At 39.4% G+C, this 22874-nt stretch overlaps 1 protein-coding gene across 1 annotated transcript in view; it reads right to left on the reverse strand.

Moving 5' to 3' along the window:
* Positions 1 to 341: 341 nt before the first annotated feature.
* The window catches only part of LOC125893431 (lysophosphatidylcholine acyltransferase 1), a 28273-nt gene continuing 5740 nt past the window's right edge, over positions 342 to 22874 (reverse strand). Inside the window, exons 2-14 of the mRNA XM_049584095.1 lie at positions 20900 to 21039; positions 19297 to 19511; positions 16192 to 16304; positions 15582 to 15642; positions 14492 to 14550; positions 10962 to 10996; positions 9989 to 10043; positions 9658 to 9740; positions 7888 to 8013; positions 6795 to 6948; positions 6211 to 6309; positions 5525 to 5666; positions 342 to 5271 (exon numbers count right to left, since the gene is read on the reverse strand). Of these exons, the coding sequence (XP_049440052.1) occupies positions 5054 to 5271; positions 5525 to 5666; positions 6211 to 6309; positions 6795 to 6948; positions 7888 to 8013; positions 9658 to 9740; positions 9989 to 10043; positions 10962 to 10996; positions 14492 to 14550; positions 15582 to 15642; positions 16192 to 16304; positions 19297 to 19511; positions 20900 to 21039 (1500 nt within the window). The 3' untranslated portion in view covers positions 342 to 5053. The remainder of the gene's footprint in view (positions 5272 to 5524; positions 5667 to 6210; positions 6310 to 6794; positions 6949 to 7887; positions 8014 to 9657; positions 9741 to 9988; positions 10044 to 10961; positions 10997 to 14491; positions 14551 to 15581; positions 15643 to 16191; positions 16305 to 19296; positions 19512 to 20899; positions 21040 to 22874) is intronic.

A 22874-nucleotide genomic window follows, 5' to 3' on the forward strand; every position in this document is an offset into this window, starting at 1 on the left:
ATTGACCACAGACTGTATATAAAAATGGTATTGACTGTCACGTCCACTAATATTGATGAGGTGGAGTCCTGCTGCAAGGGTCTTGTGAAACAGGAATAACACTAATAATTTGGATATGACTCCTGCGACAAACGTGAACACACAAGCAAGTGCACTCAAGACTGCACTGCCCCTAAGTTACTTCAAGAGGGAGACATTTCTACAATAAGGCAGCAAATGAGGGGGGAAAAACTGAGGATGCAGTACGGACTCGTTCACATGCAGCACACTCATATGCACATACATTCAACCAAACACACACACATCATCAATTACCACTGTAACAGCGACACAACTGTGTGTTAACATTTCTTTTTTTAATTCAATCCAAGAGTCACATTAACAAGTTATATCATAGCAGTCCTGAACAGACGATTTCAAAGTAGCTTGCGGTAATGACTCTTCATCATCAAAATGCATTAATAAAATAAAACCTGTTCAGTATAGAAAAAGACAGGAAGTAAAGCTACAGAGAAAACAGAGTTCAGTTTCTTGGTCCACACGACAATAAGCCATCAGAAAGACACTATCGCTCCATCGGAGTACACAAGTCTTTCGTCTTAGGCTCACTGCTGGACAAACTGTGGTAAGCAGGCAGCAGTAGCATAAATACAAGTTTATCTCTTGCAGGTTTACATTTTTATCAGATTGATAGCAAGTAGAAAAGATGGAAATTCACCTCTGCAGAGGTATTTGAAATAAAGGGAAGTGAAACAAGTGTGAAAAGAAATGGACCCATCTTTTTTTGCCAAATAGCCCCAATGCCAAATCGTTTTGGATGTAACTATTAAATATAAATGTACATATCTGACTTGCTGATGAAATACAGTATCATCCTTTAGATGTTCACATGGAAATATTGGTTTAAAATAAACAAACAAAAATGCATGAGGGGTTACAGTGGCTCAATACATTTCATTCTGGATCAAGTCTTAAATATCAATGCTTTGTCTCAGTTGAAATTCACAATCAAATTCTCCACCTATGTACAAAAACAGTATGGTTTCCCTCATACACGCAGAGTGAACTGTATAACCATCCACCTGCTGTAAATTCACATCACTTAGGAGTACATTTAATACTTATCCATTCCACCGTGCAGTTTTACAGTCATTCAAATCAGTACGTTGCTGCCAAGTCTTACAAGTTTACAAAGTTGTTTCAAGCTACAAAATTTCCACAATCCTGAGAAAAGGCAGAAAAGTAGGTCTAAAAAGTGTTTCGGATGTTTAAACTAACCCAGCTCTTTCTTACAGTACAAAAACGAAATGTGGGACAAGGGACAGCTTCCTTTAATGTGTGATCCCTAATTTCCTCTGTGCTCCCATTATTGCAGCAAATATATGAATGCCAAAACTGTTCATATTAACAAAATTTGAGCTACAATACTGTAACCTACAAACTTATCATGCTTTACAGCAATGTGATATTTCTTAAAAAATAAAGAAAATAATCTAAAGTGCAAGCACAAATACGTATAATTTAAAAAGGACAAAGTAGTAAGGGGGAAATACTAAAAGATTGTAATTTGACATAATGTTAGTTTATATGTGCGTACACAGTCTGGAGTGTTTGTGCCATGTGGCCCGTCATGTGGTGGCAGACATCACCTCAAGGCCTGGCGCGCTTACACACTCCCACTTTGCTTATTTCAACCTGCATGCCTTAAACAGAAAACATAAAAAAGTCAATGGAGAGAGGGCTCAAACAGGATAAAAAGTGTACATCTGAAAACCATGATTTCTTCGGAAAATGTCCACTGGAGATCAGCTCTTTGAGGAGCTTCTGATTGTGACAAGATTGTCTATACATTCTCTTTTTTCGCATAAAAATTCTATAGATTCAAGGCTATCGGTTTCCATAAGAAATCTGCATTTTTGTTTCTAAGCAGTCAACTCAGCGATAATAGTAATAATATAACAACAATAAAACTTTACACTGTGTAGGAGGAATACAGCACAAAACAACTGCAGTATTATACAAAGGAACAAAAAAAGAAAAATGTGGCTCATTTTTCACCATCAATACAATCTGCAGAGGAGAGAAGATCACAGATCTTTGTCATGGCAGTGAAAATAAAAATCATTCATATACGTATATCAAAAATTCACAAAATGTCCTGCATTTGGAATATTCAAAATACATATCAGAACTCTTCAAAAGCATACATCTTGAGAAGGCTTAAGAGATGTGAAATATTGCTTCACCGAAAGCCGTAATGGAAATACACATGTACAGTTTGCAGTATGGTCGTGGATGTGATGGGAATGTGAGGCTCACCGACACGATGAACTTACGGGATTTGAGGAAAACAAAAAAACACTTAGAAAGTAGTACGTGTTTGTGTGATATCCATAAACAAAGAGTCAACAGAATCGAACCATGAATGCAAAGATCCCAAGTGTAACTGGCCACAAACAGATTCCAATGTGTTCCATTTCATCTGCTCACGAGAGGTATTCCCTTTAACAATTGTGCTGTAAAAATGACATGACGTACGACGCTGCAGCATAATGTAACTTTAATTTTTTGTGTGTTTTTTTTTAAGTTTGGTTATTTTGCATGTTTCTAGAGACAGCCAATTAATTGTTGGCAAATGATTGAAATGAGCATCATTGTGTGAAGATTTTGCTGATACATCCAAAGCTTGATTGTAATTAGATAGTTTCTTGAAATAAGTTACAAATATATATATTTATATGACAAATTCAAAAATGTTAGGGGGGTGTTGCAAGGTTTTAATACGACTTTCTTTCCAGTAATAATCAAGATAACTGTGTCCTAAAATATTAAGACAAACCAGATACTGTAAAAAGTCGGGATGCTTTGTAAAACGTAGATAAGAAGTGAATGTAATGATTTGCAAATCCCTTTTTGAAAGACAAGCTATTTAGTGATCAAACTGATGAACTTTTGTTTTTATAAGTATGCAATAATTCTGAAATTAATGCTGCAACACACTGTTTATCGCTGTGTTGCAGCACATTTCCTTTGTGTTCGGGGACTAAGGACGATAATTGTTGCCATTTTAAAAGTGACATTTCTTTAAGATTGACAAGAGGGCCCCTCAAAATCTTGACTTGAAGACTGCCCGTGTGGAAGAATTGGCCAAATATCCTATACAATGTGAGAGATTAGTTTTTCCATACAGGAAACGTTCTCAGAGTATTAAATAAATTTCAGTTAGTGCGTTCAAAACTTTTTTCCTGCATCATTCCACTTTATTGCACATAATTTTTTGTGGATTGAAATGTTACAATTTCTTTATTGGTATAGTTTTATTGACTTAATACCATTGTCTGGTATTATAGCTGCATTAAAAACGTGTTTAATAAAAAAATAAAAGACTTGTTGAATAATTTCCCCCACTGTGGGTTGAAAGGATTTGCAAATCATTGCATTCTGTTTATATGTATGTTTTACCCAGCGTCCAAACTTTTTTTGGAATCAGGGTTGCAATATTAAGACCACAAAGGGCTAATGAACAACTCCATTAGTTTACCAATTTACGATAAAAATTTGTAATCTTAAACAGGCCTACCTGACCTGTGATTATAGGTGTATCAATGCACTGAGAAGTTTAAATCACTGTCAGTGACTAAATATCTGTGTGCCAATTCGACAACCATTAGAGAAAACAACAAGGCGTACATATTACTAAAGGTCGATAGTTTCCAATTCTACTGGTCCCTTGACTGTGATTATATGCAAAGACGCTTGGGTCTCTTTTAAACCATCACTGACAGTGAATGATGAATGTTTAATTATTAAATCCTTTAACATCTCAACAGTAGGAGTTTCAGACCGGCTGAGGATATGCTGTGAAAACAGTGGGAATGAATAACAATGTTGCAGTGTATGATAGAGAGGGAAGTAGTATGACCTTGCCTTTAGAAAATCCAACAAAGCCACCTAACTGAATGTGCTTTCACTGGCCACACATTGTGAATCCCGCCTGCTTACAGCCATTACACCACTGACTGAAAAGGACAGTACAAAACATGACAGGTGACGTTAAATCACCCAAATGTATTTTTGGTCCACGTTGTGTAATTTCAACAATAAAAAAAAGACACTTGAATTTGCCGACCTGAAAGAAATGTGACGTTGATGTGAGTGAGGAATGACTGGGCAGAAGAGTACTGATGTCGTAAGAAACGAAGACATGCACGTAACCCAGTGAGTGCCAAAAATGATGACATCATACGAGTTAAATTTTTCATTTTTGTCACTGAACCCTGAGCTAAATCAAATATATCATTGTATATGTAACAGGCTCATAGCAATTATGACCGTCAACTCACAAGAGGCCCGAGTTCACCTCAAACGTGGCTGCTGGAGTGTTACGCTTCAAGCAGTCACACAATTGTCACCGGTACCTTCAGGCCTCCCTTCTTTAGATAAATAATCCTCAGTAGGCTACTGCTCAAAATAACATGAGCCCATGCATTCTGCACTTTCAGTTAAAAAGGCAGCTACCATTAAAGAGAGGAAACAAATAAAAGTTACAAAGAAAAGAAAATCCAACACTGATTTCACTAAAAATTAGTTCACTTGACTGTCCAGGGCTTTTGTTTTTGTCTTGCTTACCTCATGTTAAAAACATGCACATTTAGCACTATGTTGGAGAGAAAAGAAAAATAAAAGAAAATAAAATTTGCCCCAGGAATTTACACAAGTGCTTGCCCTTCGAGTATTCAAGCATTATTTCTGAAACGGCCAAGTTTGGCATTTTGACGATCCTTGCTATGAAAAAAGAAAAAAAAAAAAAAAGAAATAGGAATTAATAATAAAATAAACTCGTTACCGGGCTGAAAATAACCTCAAAAATTTCATGGATACAATACTAATAAAAAAAGGGTAAGGTAAACTTCTTCATTTTTGTAGTTGTGGTTACTGAAATGTAGTCCCTTACTGTTCAAACAAGTTCCTTACAACTACCCTCTGCCCTAACGCACAACACACTCTCACCAGGAGAGATGTTAGTTTCCTCCCTCTATAATTTTAAACCCTTTCAGTTGTGTTTCTTGAGGAGTCCATCTATTGTGCCGTCATGGTCGTTGGGGCTGAAGTCGGGGCAGATACCGTTAGCTGTTTTGGTGGTGGCAGTGCCTTGCAGGTCCTGGGAAGACAGGCTGGGATTTGTCTGGTGACTGTGGAGGCCTGCGTTTTCTGTGTACAGGTACTCTTTAGCAAAGTCTGGGTGCTGCTCCACGAAGCATCTGAAGTTATCTGTAAAGAGACCACAGGAGGGCACCAGAGACAAAGACAACATGAGACAAGGGCCTAAAAAAAAGCCCAGAGCCAGACTGCATTTAAACTCAAGTGGCCTGGTTGTTGAGTCTACTGCTCACAGGAGGGTGGAAAAAAACCTGAGACGAAGAACACTGCTTTGATAACCAAGCAACGTTAAAACAAAGATTTGATGACAAGATTTTTAGACCAATTGCTGACCAGGAGTGGTTTATTTTTACCAGTCTCTTACCGAATGTGATCTTCCCTTTGTCTTCAGGATCGATGGCGGTAAACAGACGTGACACGCTGAGGTGAGTCACCCCTAAAGCTGTCTTCAGGATAACTGCCAACTCCATCTCTGTGATGGCGCCGTCCTCCTCTGCCTCAAACATCTGGAGAAGAAGCAATGGGAGAAATGCAGGTGTCATCTCTCTTAGGCATGCCACTCTGACGGGGTTGTCAGATTAGGAGCCAGTGACACTGTTCATTAAGTGAGTTCCCTTTTTCTTAAATAACTGATGATACTGTAAATATTAAAACTATACTCAATGGCTTTCATGAGCCCGAAGGTCACAGAACGTGGTCAACTTCAAGACTTATGAAAAGCAATTCAAGTGAAATCATTAAGATGACTGAAACTCAAGCCATTTAGTTTCCGTGCAGTTGCAGCAATAGATCGGTCATAATGATAACCCCTTATTGCAGATTTCATCTGAGGTTGCGAAACACAGATCTGAGCTTGAACATGGGGAGGTAAACAGTGTAAACATCTCAGTATGCAAGAGCCATTTCATTACTCTGTAACCCAAACACAAGACGACCTACAGTATAAGTGGCATTTTAACATTGCAAATGTCATGCTGATCCTAAGCGAGCACAGAGAACTCTATTCTGCCTGCTGGTTAGATAAGCGGAGAGCTTGAAACAAGAACGTACCTTGAAGGCCAATTTCATCGTTTCCAGAGTTTTGGCAGGTCTGCATACGACAGATAAGGCTATCACGTATTCTCTGATATCCATGCAGTTATCTTCGTGCTGGGGAAAACGAGAGAAAACAATGCATTGCAAAAGATGAAGACAGAGGATGTGAGCAAGGCTACTTGTTTATTTATTTCACACGAGTAGCTGCGGGTGATTGTTGTTAAGGCCGTGAACACATTGCTGCAATAAAACCTTTATTGTTTGTTTGGGTACTATACTGCAAATGTATCCTCGGATGGAAACCAAGGTGCTGTGGTTAGTTTCAAAAAAACATCTGGCACTGGATCCAGCCTCCGGTCTTAGCTGTGTTTTTACAGAAGCACTTTGTTAACTGAACGCTTGGAGTTCGTCCATGCCCTAAACTGAATAATATGTTGCTTACTACACACATATCACATTTGTAGTAATATATTGTAACTATATTATTGTATTGCAGTTCATAATCATCAGACTAAATGCAAGAGGTTATGTATTAGTGGCCACTGAGGAAGTGTGTAGCGCTATCATGGTTGTGAATGAGAAATCTCCACAGTCTCTACCTCATCAAAAAGAGCGAACATGTCTCGCAGCATCTCTGACACTGGCACATCGAGGAACTGAGCAAAGGCGTCCAAGTCCAGCTTCTGACCTTCCAGCTTCCTGGCTCTGTTTCCATAATCCTGCAGAACCTTCTCAGTGTTCCTGGGTTTCAGCCTGAGGCAGGAAGAGGAGGAAATATTATGTTAATTAATAACTTGGCAATAGTGTGAACCAGGTCATTTAGAAAAACCACAGTCATAAAGAAAAACAAGAATCAAATAGTACAGTCAGTACAGCAGAGACACTAGGTGCATTTCCAGTCATCTGTTTATATGTGCATTTTCAATTTGTGCATTAAAAAAACCTTAATGTAAACAACTTATAATCGATAAAATCTTAAAATATATCGCAAATATGTTTTTACGCTTAAAGGAAGGTGGAAAGTAGTAGATAAAAAAGCACATAAACTAGCATTTTCTTTTGCCTATTTTTTGAAAATATGGTAAAAAATATGCAATGTATTTGTATGATCCAAACAAAGACTGTACCATGGAGTTGTGTCCACTCCTTTGACTCTTTTATCTGTAGTTTGCTGGGATGCATTCCATTTGTTTCCAATATTTTGTCCAAATTATTTACATGTTACCCTCCCCTGTTTTTACCACTCTCCCTTTTCTCTAGCCTGCACTGTCAGTGGTCCTTGTTGCTGCCAACTATTGGACTGGGGAGGGAGTAGGTAATCATGAGCCTCCACCAATACGCATGGTGCTGCCAATTGCTTCCCTTCACCTGCCAGAGGAGTTTTCACCACAAAACCAGACCCTGTGTAGAAATGACACTAACCCCCTCCAGATCCCCTCCTGCGCAGGCACCAGACCAACCAATGGGAGTCAACAGCACAGCGACAAGGACACAATCCCAAACTGCCTTCCCACCTGTGCACATGACCAGTTGCGTTTGCTGGAATGCAAGCCATGCAGAAGGTACCACCGCCAGAAATTGAATCCGGATCCCTGCGGCGCGTGGTGAGTATTTTGCCCCTGTCTCACCCTTTTGCCCCTTACTTGGTTGTCTTTGATGGGAGCATTGCATAGGAAGGTTTGAGTGACTCACCCCAGTCTCCTGACGAGCTTGGCAAACTCCAGCAGACAGGTGTCGACTGGCAGTCTCAGCTGGCCTTCTGCCATGGCCAGCTGGCAGTCTTCAAATGAATAGTCTGTGATGGGTACCCCCAGGGCTCTGAGCGTGGCACAGAGGAGACAATGACGGGACATCAGTGTGTGCAAATCAATACGAACTTTGCTGGAGGCTCATAAAGGCCAATGTAGTAGCCGATATGGCGACTTTGATGTTGAGAACAATGTGTACAGGTTTTTTTGTCCATCTGCAAAACTTACGTCTCCCATCTCTGGCTTCAAGAAGTGAAGCACACAGTGTGGGAGTGAATGAGGACACAAGTTGCAAGTATAGCCGGTAAAACCTGAGCACTTCGGTCTTGTTCGTTTTTTTTTTTTTCTGGTATCAGAGTTAAACTGAGATAACTGAACATTAAATAACAGCAAATATTTGATATAAATGTATAAAGTTGGAGTTCAGATCAATATCATTTTTTCGTTAAATCAGGAGAAACATTCCTCAATCATCTGCTTCGGAGAGGCTCACTACAATTAGAACAGCTGGTCCACCTTACCAGCCCTTAAGGAAGGCTAACCTTGCTCTCTAACTTCATGGCTCACCCCCTTCACTTCATTTGGCAGATGGCCAGCAAGACAAAGCGACTAAGTTAATAACAACTGTTGAGAGTTATTATTTGATAACTCATTTATTTTGGTTAACTTTGCTTTTTGTACATTCAAAGGATGAACTGCCACACATTATGTAAACAATAGGGCTGGGCGATGTGGACAAAAATGTATATTTCTGTATTTTCAGGCCAAATGGTGATACAAAATATATCTCGGTATTTTCTAATTTTCAGTTGCAAGTCAAAGTCACATTTAAGATGTTACAAGCACTTTTCTAAAAACAGGCTGATCAAAATAAAATGCAAAGACAGGGATTTTTTTTTCTGTTTAAAAATATACAGCTGCACAACATGTAAATGAAATAAACTACATAAAATAAATAACCGGACTGTACATTAACGTTTTTGCATGTAGCACTGGGGCTACAGAGGTTTAAAGGTTTGCAGCACAGGACACAAAACTGTAATATTAGTATCAAGTAGGCCTAAATCCATGTTGTGTGAAACAAATAAATATTTTTGTGGTTGTGTTAAAGTCATTTTCCGTGGCTTTACTTAGGCTATTAATCTATGGCGAAGGACGGCCAGGAACGAGAGACACTGTCCCGGATATATATGTTTTTATATGAAATGTCTGTGCTGTTGCTGCATTTTTAAAAACACATCTCTAGCCTGCATCCAGACACTGTCTCAGTGTCACACAATAGACTACAACTACCAAGAAAAACGACGATGCGCTATGATCCAGCTCACACACAAACTAGCAAACAAACGCTCACTTGACACAATCAAGCAGCTCGGTCTCACGCATATGCAGTGCACCGCTGTACTGCACGTGTGCTACTGCACTCATTTCATTGGCCTCAAGACTGATTTAGCGTAGCACCTGCAATTTATAGATCGATTAACTAATTAACAGACAGATTAAACAGAGTAGCAGCTCTGTGTCTCCCAAGTGAGTGAGTGAGTGAGTGAGTGAGGAGAGATTGCACACTGGTATGTGTTATGTAAAGTAACTTGAGCCTATATGGATATAAATGATATAAACTGTGTTGTCTAAATCTATATCTTGCTTGAAAATATAGAAATATATTGAACATATATTGCCCAGCCCTAGTGAACAATACATTTTTACTTACTTGGCCATGACACGCCTCACGTTAATAGCAAAGAGAGCAGGGTTCTTTTTCTCCTCCTCTGAGGGTGTGTAGATGGGGAGGAACTGCAGAGAGAGGCAGAAAAGACTAATTAGCCAAATCTCAGACATCACAAGAGATTTTATTATTGTATGTGAGTAAGCATTCACAAAAACATTCTCATTTATTGTGGACAACTGAAAAGAAAACTATATCATCATAAAACACAGAAAGGAGAAACAGAATCTGTACCGTCTGTGCTGTTGTACTGTTGTACAGGCAACATCTTCACAACATGAAGGACAGCACTATGGAGAGATAATTTCATGCTTACCTCGACCTCAAACTCGTTGTGCAACTGGCAGAGTGTCAGCCACAAGATTTCAAACCTAGATGATAAGAGGGCATCATCAGCAACAAATATTTGTTTTCTGCAAATTTAGATGAAACAGTTTTGCATAATTATTCACATCGTTAATTTATTACTTTCACAACCAAAACTGCCCCTGTGAATACATGCTGATCTTTTAGGGCAGTGTTTCTTACAGCTGTGCACATCTGGATCTAGACAGAGATCTCCAGGTATTTTTATGTGTCCAATAAATTAAGAACAAGATATTTCCAAGTAGTACGACTACATATGTAAATGTGGTATTACTCTTAAACTTACTATGACATGTTTGGAGGGAAATGTCACTTAATACTTTCTGTGCATACGTTCAAGGTTGTGTGTGTGTTAAGAGATTAAGTCAAATAATCTATAGCGTAGTTCTGCTCAGATGAGCTGGGAAGACAGCCAACTACATTCAAAGACACACCATATTGATGGAAGCTGAACCAAAACAGGACATGGTATTCTGAGGACGCTACAGAGACGGATAACAAGGGCAGTCTTTTTCCTCTAGCCATAACTAATCTGCCTCCACTGAGATCTCATTGCAGAGATTCTGGTTCAGACTATAATTTTCATCTCCAAAATAGTAGCCTGCACTTCAGTTTTAGAGAGTAATAAATGACAAGCTTTACTGTGATACATGACAGTCAGTGTAATTTTAGAATCATATATTGTGCTTTGGTTAAAATAAGGTCTTTTTTACAATAATTTTGGTGTTTTTTTTCTGTCTGGAGGAACACAAAACAGTAGTAGTAGTAGCAGTAGTAGTAGTTTAGACAATTTCTGTATATTTGAACTTATATAGAGGTTTGTTTACTAACACTTTAACTTTTACTTTAAAAAAGTAAACACATTTTCTTCTGTACTTTAACAGCAAGTCGCAGCATATGTGAGATGAAGAAACTGTACTTACGCTCCAGGTCCTTGCCACGTCCATGTGATTGAGTCCTGTAAAAAGTACATGAAGCAAATACATTATTAAAAACCAATTACAATATTTTCTGCGTGCATTTTAAGACAAATTGTTGACTTCTTTCCTGCAGCTGTTCTTGCACTAAACTGTTTATCCTATTTGCAGACCAAAAACAGATTATTGTATAATCATGTTTAGGGCTGAAACGACTTATCAAAGAAACTTGAGTTACCGTGATAACTACAACTCATCAATGTAGTTTCGTTCAATATGCATAACTATCACACAACACGCTTACACTGTGGACAGGTGACGTGAAGAAGACGTGATTTAGTGGTGCAAAATGGAGGAAGAGGTTTCATTTCAAGCTGAAACACAACGCGAACTCTGTACAGTGCCCCTACTATAAAACCTAACTAGCTAACCACATTATTGCGAATATTAAACGTAAATGGATATGATTGCTAGCTGAGATGAAGGCTGCCCAGCGCTAGGGTTTGCACCTGCTGAATAGGAATTGCTACAGCTGCTAACTGAAGGTCTGTCACCAGAGCTACAACTCACTCTCCACCTGGTTAAGTAGTCTCTTATCCGATCACTCAATTCATCGATAGAAAAATTAGTAGAATACTTGATCACTAAAATAATCGATAGCTGCAGCCCTAATCAGGTTACGCCACAAAATCACTTCCCATTACTTCCTTTGTCTGATCCATTAAAAACACTGCTTTACATGTAGTCTGGACAATCACATTCCTCAGCCACCTATGAAAACGTTATACCATTTTTGGTATATTTAAGGTATTTAAAAGGGGAACACCACCTAAATGAAGAATTATGATGTTATTTCCAGGGCCTGGGACAATTCAATCAATATTTTATGAACACGAGCTGCTCTCTCTCAAAGCCAGAAACCAGAGAAGTTTAGCGGTGTTCATAAGGTCCGAGGTCCCGACCAATAACTTGGGGGAAAAGTGCTTTGAACACGTGATCGGAACAGAATTTTTCGCTTGGAACATCATGCGGAAGTGTAGCAACCCGAGGTCCCTGAGTTGACGTGGCATGACATTACAGCAATAGCGGCCCCCTTTGCTACCGGCAAGTCAGATAATTTTCTTAGGTAAAAAAAAAAATACATCTCAAAGACGTCTTTAAGCAAATTCTCCACTGCTACACATAATTTGAACATTCCGTGTATAATTATACGCAGAATTGGTAACATTGCCAACACCATACATTAGCAAAACGTCTTTGACCTCTTCATTTAGACAAAAAGGCTAACAACACCAGCCCAGCACCATTGGGCTACAGCAAAGATAGCCTTGTACAGCTGTGTTTGTTTACGTCCAAGGTCCGATGTGAGGCGATGAATGCACTTTTTGCGGAAGTAGGGGCTTTTCCGGGCTTTTCACGTCACGTCCTCGGAAACCTCCAAGCCCTCTGAACGCAGCTTAAGTCTCCAACTTGTGATGTCATCAAGTAGAAAGCGTGACAATTGACATCCATTGTCATTGACAAATGGATGAGCGCCTGATGTTTCAGACCCACAGAATGTTTGTTATCTTTTTTTATACGCAAATGAGCTTTATTCTGTTCAAGTGTCCTTCATTCTAAGACAGACAATGTACCCATATACTCAGAATAATCCCCTGGGTGCTCTTAATGTCATCTATAACATCCTACCCAATTGTCTGATTGGAGCAGTTACAGACTTTATACCCTATGACATCACAAAGCTGGAGTTTTAGCACTCTAGTTTTTGGATTTACAGAGAGACTTGATCATGTATGCTAATATTTTTGGACCATTGGAAAAACATGGATGTATTCTGAAAATGAGTTGTTCATCTTTGAGTTATTTCAAATACAAATGTGGACATGAAAAATCCAAGCCCAGGGTGGACATGGCCAAACTCTACTCAGGTTTCCTAAACAGGGATGTACTTGGGTTAACCAGGTTTAAATGTCCCGCTTACACAGACGTTTCCAAAATCAAGTTACTGCAAAAAGCGAGAAGTTACTAAAAGCATGTTAATACAGTGACTCAGCAAAATCTTATTTCTTTTTTTTTTTACACACTCAATGTGTTAACCATGTGACTCCTTTGATTACAATAGTCTAACCACACTTACAGAACTGACAACACCTAAGTTCTGCAAATACATTCGTGATTTCTGCAACTGACCTCAAATATTGCAGAACATCTAACTATTACCTCCTTCTGCAGAAGACAGTGCAGGTTTACTGGATTTATGAGATCCCCTAACAACTCCTTCCAACAATGTCCTCAGTTAGTTTTCCTCATGCAGCCTCACTAACAACAAGCCTGAGCAATGCATTGGATTTGCCTTCTGAGTCATATCGTGATTAGCCAGATTCCCAGTGAAGCTTTCAGTGGCTCTGCATGCTTCACCGACTCCTTCTCATAACCTGACTTAAAAGACTTCAGCTAAATCAGCCTCTTTGGACTGTCAAGAGTCCATTATTCAACAGAGTCAGCCACAAATTAGTTAATTGACAAACTCATCTTAGCATCAAGAACTTAAACAGGGCAAACTCACTTCTTTCCCAATGAAAGCTTATATCATTATTGCCATGGGCTGTTTGTAAAGCACAATGTTGTGTAAATTTGAATCATAAATTAAATAAACAGATGTAAATTACTGATTCACAAATAAAACGAAATAATAAAGTCATTGCCGTCGTGGCTGCGAGTCCCATATGCCCTCAGCACGTTGCCTTTAAGACAGACCCACATAACATCTGTGGACTGTAGCCGTGGAGCATTGCACTTATGATTTCTGACAAGGTAAGATAACACATTATAGGAACTAGCTCTGTTGAGCATAACAATCTCAAAAAATTACACTATATGACCATGACATCAAGCACTGACTTGAGGATAATTTCACAGCACCATGCAGGATTCTGCTGAGTTTGCTAATCTTTCTGCATTACACAGAACATTTTCTCCTTCATGATACTATATATATCTACAATATCTTTCTTCCCACCACGTGACCGGCAAGATCTTTACCTACCTACTGAGTGAGACTCTGGTAAAGTGCCAAGCCGGCTACAGGGCATACATAGTATACATACAGTCACACACAATATGGGCCATGCAAATGCCTCATAGAGCTAACACAGAGCGCTAAGATTTTAGCATTGCAAGCATTTCATGTAATTTAAATCTTACCACTGCCACAATTATGCTTTTACTTTATACTTTAAATAACATGCACTTATCGTATGTTGACACAGTTGAGATACCTGATACAATCTCTTAGTACTACTATCTGCTACATGTACTTGAAGAATAGACTTCATAAGATTGCTGATGGGAATAGATGAGGTGAGCAGGTCACTGATTGATGTTCAGAGAAACCAGCGTTAGACCGATCATGTTTGCAATTTATCACAATGCTAAGCTGTGATTAAGGAGATAGGTGGAGAGTCACTCACAATCTTTTTTGTAAAAATAACCGTGCCACTAAGCTGTGTAAGTAATGTATCTATAAATAATCTTACCAGTTTGTTAGGGTAACGAATCACGACAGGTTGCACTGGTACAGCTGGGATGAAGGCCCCTGCAAGAGTAAGAAAGATTTCAATTTGACAGATCTGCATAAACAATTCATTGGGTAGAAAACAAGGGCACATACACATTAGAATATCAGTAGTATGTTTGAAAAAGTGCACTTGATAATTACAAAAACACCACAGTGACAAATGCAGAAATATACATAATTTGGCGATTTAACCATCTGCCAAGTTAAGTCCATCAGCCACAGATACAGCCAATTACCCAATCCTATTTCAAAAATATTACTTATTTGCATATCAGAGATGTTTGTTTTCCAGAAAATCACAGTCGCAAGGCAAATGTCAGGGTTAAAGTTAGATTCAAATGGGCTCTCTGCAACGTTCCGAGTGTATGAGTTGTCTGGACATGAATCTCAACATAGAGGAGGCAGAGCCAGCAGGTAGCAACTGACAGTGCTAACTTCATAAACAGAGCTAAACAATATCAACAGAGCTGACAGAGCCAACAGTGTTAATTAAGGGGGAACCAGAGGGTGGGTGCTACTCACTCCATGACATTGCCACCCTGATATCAGCCGCAACCGCTGAATAAGCACAGTTCGAAGCAGCAAGCAATGAGTTTGCCAGTGGGATACACACATGCTCTTACATGAATGCACAGCCAAATCATCTCCCAAAACAAAGCATGGTGAAACTCAGATTACAACACACAGAGAGGTAGTGTGACTTAATTCTCTGCTCAGGATGCCATTACTCCACTACAAATGCACATAGCACATAGTGGTGTGCAGCCATATTAATGCTCTGTTGCATACACAACCTTTACACTTTCACACCATAATTCAAATCCCAGCCTTGTTCCTCGACGACTGAGACCACACATCACACTTAAAGCTAAACCGGACATTAATTCAATGTGTAATTTAATTTAAATAATGTGTCAATATGCCCACTCGGTTAAGTATGAAATATTAGCGCATTCACACGAGCTGGCAGCATGACTTCAAAGGAAGGGAAGGTAAAAAGGGAAGGAAAGCTGAATAAGAAAAAAAAAATGATGACGGGAGAGCTTTACCTGGCTTAAAGGTGATTAAGCAGGATCTATTGGTGCATGTTCCCTCTGGAAATATCATAATCTGTAGGAAAGAAGAAATGGTTCACACATTATAAAAAGCGGACATATCCTAAACAGCAAGGAGAAGCATTTTGGAAATGTTACAAAGGAGAAACATTAGCATGCATTATATTGAAGTTGCTGTAAGGCAGATAGGAAGTTAGTTATAGCTGTGTTTTCTGTAACGCTAGATTTTACTGGCCAAACGGCCATTTTCTGTGTTTTTCAGTGATGTCCATCTTATTTTGAAGTATTCGCTCAGTATTTCACCATGGAGTATATCCTATGTCAGTCATGCTATCAGAGAATGGAGGTTACAGTTGTAAACTTAAGGGTGTTTTTGTAGATAAACTGTATTTTTCTACAGACATATTTGTTTTTAAACTTGGATTCATTAAAGTCAGTAAATCATTTAAGTTTAAAATGGCCACAATAACTGTTGCCTGATATTGCCATTCGCCATTAGGCACAGATGTGAGAAAAAATTCCAAATAAAGTCTGTTATAGTTAAAATCAGGTGCTGTTATGTATGTAGCTCACAAAGTGTGCGCAAGACTTTCCATCCGTTTACCTGAGGCCATTCCCCTCCAGAGTGGGCTCTGCGTTTGATCTCCTCCACAGTCTTTTTTCTTGAGTCCTGGTCTGACCGTGATACAAACACTGGCCTGATGTACTTAATCAAAGCTGGGAGCAAGAAAGCAGACACAGAGTGGAGAAAATGCAAATGAGTACAGAAACAGTTATTCTTTTTTATTTCCTCTGACAGCTGAGCAACTAAAGCTCCTCTGCATTATCTGTATCTACTGCATTTAGGTGTTTAGTGGGGTGAGAAAGAGGAACTATGAGTTGTGGTTCTAACTGGAATTTGTAAAATGTGCAAGAAGTCAGTCACACCATCATTTTCACTTAACCCCTACAATACAGGATATGTCTGTATTGCCTAATATGGTAGATAGTTTTGCTTTTTACATCATGATCACATCCTTAAAACAATCTGCTACACCTGGTGGCACAAACACTTGACTGTACAGGCTAAGAAAAGCCAGCAAGGGAAGAGAGCGTAGTTCCTCCTTACATCAACCACAACTCTAATGGTGTCCATAAACACAGCACTTAAATCCAAATCACTTTTCAACAGTGATGCACAGTGGTGAAGAGTGGAGGAATGTGATTGTCCTGAAACATTCCTCTCTGTTTCTGTGACATCCATGTGACTGTAAAACACAGATGAATAAAAAGCCTGTTATCTGTATAGCTACCAGAAACTTCTGTCGGTGAAGGCAAAGCCTCACCACAAATGTTAACAAAAATGCTGTATTTTCTACACTTGACACAGAATCATGTGTTCCTTGATGCTGGTTTCATAAGTCAGATGAGTCTCACATGTTAATCATGAATGCAAGACAGACTCTGGCTTCCCTATCTGATTACAGGCGAGGTGTGACGTAGTGGCAGCTACAGTGTTATTTCAAAAAGCATGATTGATACTGACACGACAAAAACATGATTTGTATTGTGATATTTGCCACACAGCCAAACTGTGTTTGCTTCAAAAAGTCTGACTATTTTACATCAGATTTCTAACTCTGAATGTTGAAAATAACCTTACACACCATAGTCCATTCACCACTATTCAACCTCCATTTTTCTGAAGAACAATGTAGCAACCTGAGAAAAGGTTTCTCACCAAGGTGACACCACTACTGTCAATTTCACTTCCTGTAGCACAGCGACTTAATTGAGACCGAGAGAACAGTCTTAAAGGTCACACAGAATGTAATGCAGTTAACAGAAAGCTGTGTATGATGAGGGGAGAACTCAACTGAAATATATTTGCATAGTGTACAATTTGCAGAGCAAAGATTGCGGGTGTCCCCATCATGTGAAAACTGTAAAGCATAGATGAACTACAAAAGAAGACTGTAGAAGGAAATGAAAGAGGAACTGTGATCAGACAAAAACTGGGTGGTAACATTCTAAGTTAGATTTGCAAGGGGGTGGGTAGATGGTGGAAGCATTTTCCTTTACATCCCATCTCTAATAATACCCAAAATACAAAAGTTAGCAAAAGCAATGTTTTCCAGTAGCCCTGAGACAGAGTCAAATAGAAAGAGAAACACACAAGTCAGGGAGTGGGGTTAACTCAACATGAGGAACGAATGAAGTGAGGCCATGAGGAGAAGAAATTGATTCCAACTGTGAGCTGTCTGCCGACAGGAAGGGATTAGGCCTCTAGCTGGTACCCAGAGAGTCACTCTACACACGTCACCATGGCTGATCAGGTCTTAATGCCTATTCTGGATTCCACTTGCTTGGCCAGGCATTGGTGCCTGGTTTCTACCACAAGGCCAGCATGACTAGTCAAACTACAGTTGAACCATTAGCAGATACCTTTAACCAAAAATAATACTATAAATGAAACCTGAAATGTTAACCATTGCTAATGCTACTCAGGCTTCTTCCAAACATCATGCTACAAATAATGACACTTTGCTTATGAGCAAAGGTGTTCACATTAAGGTTTCATTCCTGTAATACAATCAAGTAAGGCTGCAGTAACTTGGCGAGCTGCGCTCAGTCTGGAGGTAGCTAAGTGGCTAATTACCAACTTTGTAGGCAGAGCAGGAGGAGGAGAGAGTGCGGCTAAAATAACACACACCTAGGCCTTTTACTGCATGTACTGCTGCCAGGGGCATGAGAACAAATGCCTAAACTGGCAACTGGAAAGGTAACTGAACTTATAAGCTAGTTAATGGGATCTGCTGTTACACTTGTGTGTCCTGACTGCAACTGAGCAGTCAGTATTGTTTGGTGCTCCAGTTAGCTATCTGGATGGTCCTGCTGCTTTGTGGGATCCATCACTGGCAGTAGTGTTACAACAAAGTCATAATAAAGTCCTCCTTTAACAGCAGGTGAATGATTTCATTTGACATATCTATTCCCAAAAATTATTCATTGAAAGTAAGAACTGAGAGCAGGTTGAAACCAAAAATCATTCATGGTTATTATTGGCTACTGTGTCGAATAGACGAACCATAAGTCTTCAGATCCATAGCATTAAGTGTTGTTTCCTTTCCTAGTCTGAGTGTGGTCATTTATCTGGACAAGAAAGTTCAATTTTTGCTTCCTTGTGTCATGGACAGTTTTATGAGTTTAACATTGTCATAAGGACTCATAAGACTGAAAAGTCATAATGATTTACAGAAGTAACTCTGAGTCAGTGTTGACAAGTCAATGTTTCTATGTTTGGATATATACTACAGCATGGCATGTGTATTTTTGGCATGTATGTTTATGGTATACCACTGCTGTGTGAACATTAGCTAAACTGTACTGAACTTCAACACTGCAAAGTGGATTGGGCAATCCTCTCTGCAAATCATAGAAGCTGTTGTGACCTGCCCTTTACAAAGTAGCACATCACAACACAAGGCGCATACTGTAACTGTATATACCTTCCCCTGGTACCCACATGTGACTGAACAAGTTTGGGTAACAACTGAGCCTTTGCATGGAGACTCTGTACTTTGTCGAAAAAGATTCTGTAACGCTGTCATGGAGAATGAGATGACTTTTTTCCAGATTTCCTTAGAGCACCTGTTCTCTCGCTTCCAATTTAGGCCATAGTCATAGATGTAACAACGATAATACATCCTGGTATGTGTTTGTAACTTACTGCCCCAGAGAGGTATATCCTTGCTCTCGGCCTTCATGACAATTGAGGCCATTGTCATAGTGACTGGGATGGCGTCAAAGTAAGACGAGTGGGGCGCCAGGGTGAGGATGGGTGCCTCTGCGGGCAGTGCCCTTCGTCCTTTCACGGTCATCCAATGGAAACCCCCCGCAAACCACATGACCCGCATGATGATCTTCAGAATTATGTCCACCACTCTGGAAACAAGAGCATGCAAGTGTGAGGGGCACTTTTCCTTGAAACTGCAAATGGACATAAAATCTATAACACTGGAAAATGTGACAGATGCATATGTCCAATGACATGACAAAGTTCACATAAATGATTAAGGCTCTGTAGTTTTAGAACTTTGATGTGGTAGGAATTAAATAGGGTAAGTGAGTAGTGACAAGAGTGAAAACAGCACTATTTAATGGCAAAAATAACCCTGGTTACACCCTGTGAGGCATTTCTCCAGTGCATACGTAGAATAAGTGTAGATTACCCTGTTCTGCCTCTAGCCCACTGAACACTCCTCTTTCTTTATGGCCACATTTGAGCTACACTTGATCAGCAAACCTTCTGTTTATTGTTTTATTTCTTTCCTTTTTCCCCTGTGTGCGCGAGTGTCCCTTTGTGTTCATTCTGGTTTTTGCGGGTCCATGAACGCAGCATAGACAGACCACTTCACAAACGATTTTCTCTTTCTCAGGAGCAGTTTGCTGAGTTTGAGTTGTGAGATGGAGAAGTGAGGAACATACTGTTTGACCATAACACTCTAGACTTCCTTTCAATCAGTCTGTGGTCGCAGCGATCAAACCTGATCAAATCACATCAGTGGATATAAAAAGTAGTTGCTGCAGACGTGAGTGAAAGCAAACTTTCTGTTCCGTGGGAACTTAGCCAGTTTCATCTAAAAGTAGGGCTGGAAAATTAATAGACTAAACTAAAACTATATAAATTGACGGACAGTTAAGTTTCACTTTCACTGCACTCTCTGCTCTGCTACTCTGTCTGTGGCCAGAGTATTCTCGGCTACGAGAGAGACGCAGCTCCAAAAACAGAAAATTTATATGTGGCGGCGAATGCTCATATTATGGCAGTACACCATAAATAAATCAATGTGTGGGAAACCCTACTGCGTGTTAATTAACCTTTGAGGTGGTATTTTCAGTCTTTAGTTTTAGACAAGTGGTTAAAAAGGAGTCCTGCAGTTTCTGCAGAGGTTTATCTGACAAACTACTGCACAATCAAGGAGCAATGAAAGTAAGACTGACATAGAGGGTGGGCCATCTGAACTATCAAATCTTAAGAGTTACTCAGAATAAAGTGAGATAGGCGTGAAGGACTACTAGAAACCAATGCTACAATTAATTTATCAATAGATGCTCCTGCACAAAAAAGGCAAAAGGCATTTTAGTGTAACTGTTTGAAAACTTGACTGAAGTAGCATTTTCAACCCTTGTGATTTTCTTCATACTGAATGCCCTGCCCATAGCATTCTACTGTTGCTGATGTGGTAAATAACATGTTTGTAAGAATTATAGTGCTTCCTGAAATTCACCATCAAACAGACAGACACACAAGTGCGTGACAAAGCACCCACCTCCTCCAGAGGCACTGGGGTTCGACGGTGGTCTCTGAGCGCCCTACTGAGGCCAGGAAGGCAAAAGGCCAAGCCAACAGCATCATGAATGCAGCTATGAGTAGACGGATGGGGAACAGTGTGACTGTCATTAATGCAATCTGGAAGAGATTTGGGACAAGAGAAAAGGACAAGGGTTAAAGAAACAGATCAAACAACAACATGTTATACACGAGTGCAACAATACACTGAATCATAGAACAAATATGATCACTGTAAAGTGAAAGCATCAATATGTATCATCACCTTTAAGATACCTTTGTGTCACCACCTCTGTTCAAGCACACCTCTTTCCGAAACATTCAAACAGTGCTAACAGTCTAGCACCAGGCAGACAATGGCAAGCAACCAGGAAAAAGACAAGACTGTTAGCAACTAATAATGATTGCAGGACCCTGAACTGAAGCGTACTGTTGTCCGAAGAATCGCTATATCAAGTTGTGCTGTTGCTTGTGATTTACACCCGTAATGTTTTGTCAGTCATCTCGGTACCATTAACGTCTCAGCTGGACCCAAGTCTATGCAGTATTTAGCCTTTGTTAATGCCAACTCAACAACTTTTTTCCATTTGCTTTACGATAAATGCTTTGTCTGCAAGTCAGAGCCAAAAATCAAAAGTTTAAAAAAAAGTTTACTCTAAAAACAGCCTGACGGGTTGGCACTTTTTGTCAGGAGGGAAGAGACAAGAACATAATTGATTATATTACTTCTTTGCCGAAGCAAAATAAAAGACAGCCCATCAGAAAACAATGATGCCTTCAATTTATGAGAACCAATTAACTGTTAACATCTGGTGTAAAGGGAAAAAAAGCATATGTAGTTTAACATCCAATGTATTATGAAGCTGAGAGCTGTTTGTCCCTTCCTATTCAGTACACAGGGCAGCATGCCTGAAGCACAGCCTCTGATCATAGTGGTCAATGGCAACTTAGCAATCTGAAACACCAGTGATCCTGCATAAAGAGCTCTGTGTTATGTTAGACAATTTAAATCAGATGTTGTGTCTGCCCTCAGGTCACAATATGGCCCTTATTTATATGCTTACATCCTAATCATGAAAATGCTACATGTAACACATGTTCTTGATTCTTAAAGGTTCTGACAAAACCTTACATAGTTTGTAATGGTGACTGTTTACAGCCTCTAATGACTCCCTGATAGCAGCGCTTATCTTCTGTCAATATTTGTCTTGATAGCAAACCACAACTCAGGAGCATGGAGTCTGTCTGCGCTATCTTATCTGGGGAGAGTTCTTGTCTGACAGCTTGGTCAGATTAAATCAATCATTTTAAAACTTGCCTGTTTAATTACGGACAGTGAGCAGCAATCAAATGTTGGAGTCTAAATGGAGACTCGTTAGTCATTTTTTCTTTCCCAAAAACATAACACTGATCGGAGAAATATTCGCGTCTACATTATGATGGTATTATCTACATTATAGATCTGTTTTGCTCCGTTTTCAGTGAGTTGAAAAATTACATGACAAACTAATCCCACCACTGTTATCACATTGACACACCAGCCTCATTTCTATTTCTCTTTTCACAGTCTTCCAAACTGTTTACTTTCCCAAGATCCTCTGAAGATACATGAATTAATTAAATATGTCTACCACACAGTTCTCTTTTTATACAAATACTAAGCATACAGTTTTGCACACGAAAGAACAAACAACTGGTACTTTTTCCCTATAATAAAAGGGGCCCTGCCAGGAATGCTTGAGAGCCACTGTATAATGCATTTGTTAAAAGATTTATTCAGACCCAAAGCATGAGAATGCATGAATGTCACTTAGAGTTAAAGTAAAGGCATTAAGGGTTTAGAGTGAATTCAGGCATTGTGCTAAGGCATCTTTAAATTCATGCAATAAAGGCTTGTCTCAGTCTTTAAAGGGGGATGTGAGAACAAAATAAACATTCATTTGGGCTGATGCAAG

This window comes from Epinephelus fuscoguttatus, linkage group LG8, assembly GCF_011397635.1.
Source record: "Epinephelus fuscoguttatus linkage group LG8, E.fuscoguttatus.final_Chr_v1".
Classification (NCBI taxonomy): domain Eukaryota; kingdom Metazoa; phylum Chordata; class Actinopteri; order Perciformes; family Serranidae; genus Epinephelus; species Epinephelus fuscoguttatus.